Source organism: Penaeus japonicus, unplaced genomic scaffold (assembly GCF_977035675.1).
Source record: "Penaeus japonicus unplaced genomic scaffold, GWHDUDI00000001_assembly GWHDUDI00000036, whole genome shotgun sequence".
NCBI lineage: Eukaryota > Metazoa > Arthropoda > Malacostraca > Decapoda > Penaeidae > Penaeus > Penaeus japonicus.
Window position 1 is genome coordinate 9444327 of NW_028234438.1, and position 5000 is coordinate 9449326.

A 5000-nucleotide genomic window follows, 5' to 3' on the forward strand; every position below is an offset into this window, starting at 1 on the left:
CGCCCGGACGATCCCTTATCATCGTCAATAGCACTCCTGTAATGGATGCTATGACGAAAATCCCACTCCCGAAAGAACCAAAAAAATCACAGAACCGGAACCAGGCGTGCCAACAGATTGAGTGGCGTTCGGGTTTCAGAACACTTCACACTTCACACTTCACCCTCGTGGTACTTGTGTCGTGTACAGTGTTCCTGTTTAGAGTGTGAGACTGTAACTGGCACTGTATGGCTCTCGAGGTTTACTTATGGCCTGTTTGATTTACTTGTCATGTTGCTTATGAACAGTTGGTGAGAGTTTGGTGTGGTGCATCAGCGAAGTCTTTCAAGTAGGCTGTGTATGTATGTTTAAATACAGGCTACACAGACACATACATACATGCACACATACGTACATATGTCACATATCTATATTATCACACACAGAAACAGGTATATGTTTATCTTGTCATTAATTCTTACTCTGTGTTCATTCAACTTTTTACTCATTCTCTTTTTTTTTTCTCTCTCTCTCTCCCTCTCCCTCTCCTCCACCCTCCGCCCACACCCCCTTCGATACCTCAACTCCACCTCCACCTGTATCCTGACCACCCCACCTCCACTCCTCTCGTCAACCTCACCTTCCACCACCTCCACCTCCACCTCAACCCCCTCCCCCTCCCCCCACACACAGAAGAGGAAGAGTGCAAGCAGGCGCCCCCCACCCCCACCCCAAGCAAGCACCACCTCCGAGTCAACCCCCCTTCCCTCCCTCCAAAAGGCTACCCAAGTTGAAGTAGCTGCCTCCCCAACCCCCCCAACCTTACTCACTCAACCTATTTAAATCACCCCCATTCGCCCTCCCTCCCCTCCCCCTTTCCCTCCACCTTCCTCCGTCGCCCCCCTCTCTCCCTCCCCATCCCGCCCCGGTAGGACCCCCCTCCCCCCGGCCATGTTCAACAACACCTACAGCAACGTGACGGAGGAGCTGAGTCGGCTGCACCTGAGCAATGCGACGCCGCAGCAGTACTCGCCGGGCATCGGCAAGAAGATCGGGCCCGTGGTGCCCCCCAAGCCCAAGAAACCCCCGCCGCAGCATGGACTCGCCACCGCCGCTCTGCTTCAGGTGGGTCTCGCTCAGCGCTGCAGTTAGGGTTGGTATTATTAGTATTGGAATTAGGATCTTTTTTTTCATTCTTTCTTTCTTTGCGAGATTATTTTTTCTTTGCGAAGGGGAGAGGTCTGGATTCGTCTTTCGTTTTTTTTTCTTCTTTCTTTCTTTCTTTCTTTCTTCTTTCTTTCGTCTTTTTATTCATCTTGTTCTTCTTCCTTGCTGATGTTCTTTTTTCTGCTTCATCCTTTTTATCTTCTTCCCCTTCTATGCTAAGATTATTTCCTTTTTAGACAGAAAGGTTTAGATTTGCCTTTCGTTTTCTTATTATCCCTTTTCCTTTCCTGTGGGAATTCTTTTTTCCCCTTCCTTTGTCTCTCTTGTTTGGAGGCCTATGTAGGGGGGCGAGGGGTGGGAGGGGGAGGGGGAGTGTTTAGGGACAGGGCTAGAGAGGGATGGAGGGGGAATAGGAGGGGTGGGGACGCCAGGAGTAGAGGGAAGAAAAGGTTCAGGAGGAACGGTGGGGGTGGAAGGGGGTCGCGGCTGGGGTTGTCTTTTGTCCTTTGCTTAAGTCGAGAAAACTCGGCTGAAGCACAGGTCGGGGACTCTCTCACTCGAGGTCGCCGCCGCTCTCGCTCTCGCTCTCTCTCTCTCTCTCTCTCTCTCTCTCTCTCTCTCTCTCTCTCTCTCTCTCTCTCTCTCTCTCTCTCTCTCTCTCTCTCTCTCTCTCTCTTGTTGTGTTCCTTCATTCTCTATTCTCTTCTCTCTTTTATTTCTTGTTCTCTTTCTTTCTCTCTTCTCCTCTCCTTTCTTTCTCCCTCTCTTTACTTCTTTTTTCATTTTTCTCTCTCTCTCTCTCTCTCTCTCTCTCTCTCTCTCTCTCTCTCTCTCTCTCTCTCTCTCTCTCTCTCTCTCTCTCTCTCTCTCTCTCTCTCTCATTGTGATTATCTCATCTTTTCCCCCTCCCTCTTCTCCCTTCCTCTCTCTTCTCCCCTCCCCTTCTTTCTCTCTCTTTGCGAGTGTTCCATCCTCTCACCCTCCCCTTACCCCTCTCACCCCCTCTTTTTTTTTACCTCCATTTCACTCTTGTACATTCCCTCCCTTCCCCTCCCCTTCTCCCTTCCCCTCCACTTCTCCCTTCCCTTCCACTTCTCCCTTCCCCTCCCCTTCTCCCTTCCCCTCCACTTCTCCCTTCCCCTCTTCTCCTTCCTTTCCCCCTTCCCCCCCCCTTCCCCCTTCCCCTTCCCCAAAATTTTCCCTTCCCCTTTCCCTTCCCCCCCTTTTTCCCCCCCCCTTCTTTTCCCTTTCCCCTTTCCCCCTTCTTTTCCCTTTCCCCTCCCCCCTTTTCCCCTTTCCCCCCCACTTCCCCCTTCCCCCTCCCCCCTTTTCCCTTCCCCTTTTTCCCCTCCCTTTTCCCCCCCCTTTTCCCCTTTCCCCCTCCACCTTTTTTCCCCCCCCTCCCCTTTTCCCTTCCCCTCCCTTTTTCCCCCTTCCCCCCCTTTTTCCCCCCTTTCCCCTTCCCTTTCTCCCTTTTCCCCTAAAATTCCCCCTTTCCCCCTTTTCCCTTTTTTCCCCCTTTTTCCCCCCCCTTCCCCCCTTCCCCCTTTCCCCTTTTTTCCCCTTTTCCCCTTTTCCCTTTTTTCCCCCCTTTCCCCCCCCTTTTTTCCCTTCCCCTCCCCCTTTTTCCCCTTTTCCCCTCCCTTCCCCTTCCCCTTTTCCCCCCTTTTCCCTTCCCCCCCTTTCCCTTTCCCCTTTTTTTTTTTCCCCTTCCCCCTTTCCCCTTTTTCCCTTCCCCTTTTCCCCCTTTTCCCCTTTTTTCCCCCCCTTTTCCCCTTCCCCTCCCCTTCCCCTTCCCCTCCCTTTTCCCCCTTTCCCCCCCCTTCCCCTTCCCCTCCCCCTTCCCCCGTTCCCCTTTCCCCCTTCCCCCCCTTCCCCTCCCTTCTCCCTTTTCCCCTTTCCCCTTTTCCCTTTTCCCCCCCCCTTTTCCCCCCCCCTCCCCTTTTCCCCCTTTTTCCCCTCCCTTTCCCTTCCCCCCCCCTTCTCCCTTCCCCTCCCCTTCTCCCTTCCCCTCCACTTCTCCCTTCCCCTCTTCTCCCTTCCCCTCCTTCTCTCGCTCTCACCCATTCCCCACCTCTCCTCGTCCCTCTTACCTCTCCACCCAACTGCTTCCCCAGCCGCATCTCGACCCATCCGTCAAGTTCCTTCTCTGGTGCTTGGCTACTTACCTCTCCCTCCTACCTGCTGATCTCGCACACGTCGTCGCACGTGCTCGCACACGCACGCACGGACGATGGCACAAGCACGCGCGCGCACGCACACCTGCGTATACAAACGCGTATCCATACACGTACACGCGCCAGTACACGTACACACACACATATCCGGGATGCAAAGCCGTACCGCCCCGGGCGGGACCATGCAAAACACACGCACGCGCGCGCGCGCGGGACAAAAACAACACACAACACACACACACACACACAACAACACACACCCCAAAACACACACACACACACACACACACACAAAACACACACACACACAAAAACACTCACCACACACACAAAACAACACACAAAACAAAACACACAAAAACAAAACAACCCCACCTACACACACACATACACACACACAAAACACACACAAACACACACACACCCCACCCACACAAAGCAAACAGAAAAACTCCCCAAAACACCCCACCACACACACACACACACACACACACACACAAACACACACACCCCCCCCCACACACACACACACACGTAAGGAAGACAGTCTGGGCAGTGTCGCACGGAGCGCCAACACGGCGCCCAGCTCCTTAGTGTGATGTTTAGGGGGGGGGGGGTTGAAGGGGGGGGGGAAGTGGGGGAGCCTGTGGGGAGCTTGTTTATGGCGGCGATGGAGGGATGGGGGGTTGAAAGGGGGGTGGGGGAGGGCCCCTGGGTTTTTGGTTTTAAGTGGGTTTTGAGTTTGTTTGGGTTTATTATTTTTTTTTCCTTTTTGGGGGATTGGGAAAAGGGGTCAAAAAGCGGAAAAACGGGGTGCATGGCCGGAAAAAGCCACGCTTGTTTCCTCCGCTGGGGGGAATTTTGCGTGTGTGTGGAGCTTTGTTTGTTTTGTCTTCCGTTGTTTTGTTTTATTTTATTATTATTCTTACTCTTCTCTTTCTTTTTCCTTTCCTTCCTCCCGTCCAGTTCTCCTATGTTTCTTTCTCTGCCTTTTGTCTCTCCCCCCCTCCTTCCCCTTTACCCCTCTCTTTCTTTCTTCCCCCTCCCTCCCTTCCCCCCTCCTTTCCTTTTCTTTTCTCTTCCCCCAAACTCCCCACTCTCTTTTTTTTCCCTCCTACAAAACCATTTCCCCCCCCAAAAAAGGAAAAAAAATAATCCAAACGATTTACCCAGTTAATTCCCATTGAAATTGGGGGGGGCGATTGGGTATTTTGCGAGGTGGGTTTACGTTTGGGAAAGCGAGCGTGTCTTTTTTATTTTCCCTTTGGGAAAATCAATTTTTTCTCTTTTTTTCCACTTCCACTTTTTTTTCTCCCCTTTTTCTCCTCTCTCTCCGGGCCCCCTCTGGCTCCTCCTTGTCTCCCTGTCTCCTCGGGCGGGCTCCCCTTTTCTCCCTTTTCTCTCTCTCTTCCCCTCTCTTCCCCTCCTCTCCTCTCTCTCTCTCCTTCCCTCTCTCCCTCTTGGTCTCCTTTTCTCCTCTCACTTCCCCTCTCTCCCCCTCTCCCCTCTCTCCCCCCTCTCCCTCCTCCCCTCTCTCCCTCCTCCTCCCCCTTCCCCTCCTCCTCTCTCCCCCTCCCCCCCTCCCCCTCCTCTCTCCTCTTCAAACTCTCTCCTCCCCCTTCCCTCTCTCCTCCCTCCTCCCTCTCTCCCCTCTCCCTCCTCTCTTCTCCCTCCCCC

The 5000-nt window shown here is 53.3% G+C and overlaps 1 protein-coding gene across 2 annotated transcripts in view; it reads left to right on the plus strand.

Moving 5' to 3' along the window:
• The window catches only part of Zyx (lipoma-preferred partner zyxin), a 71864-nt gene that overhangs the window by 9332 nt on the left and 57532 nt on the right, over nt 1-5000 (plus strand). For both annotated transcript variants that reach the window (XM_043028205.2, XM_043028206.2), the window contains exon 2: nt 673-1104. In XM_043028205.2, coding sequence (XP_042884139.1) covers nt 931-1104 — 174 coding nt within the window. In that variant the 5' untranslated portion in view covers nt 673-930. The remainder of the gene's footprint in view (nt 1-672; nt 1105-5000) is intronic.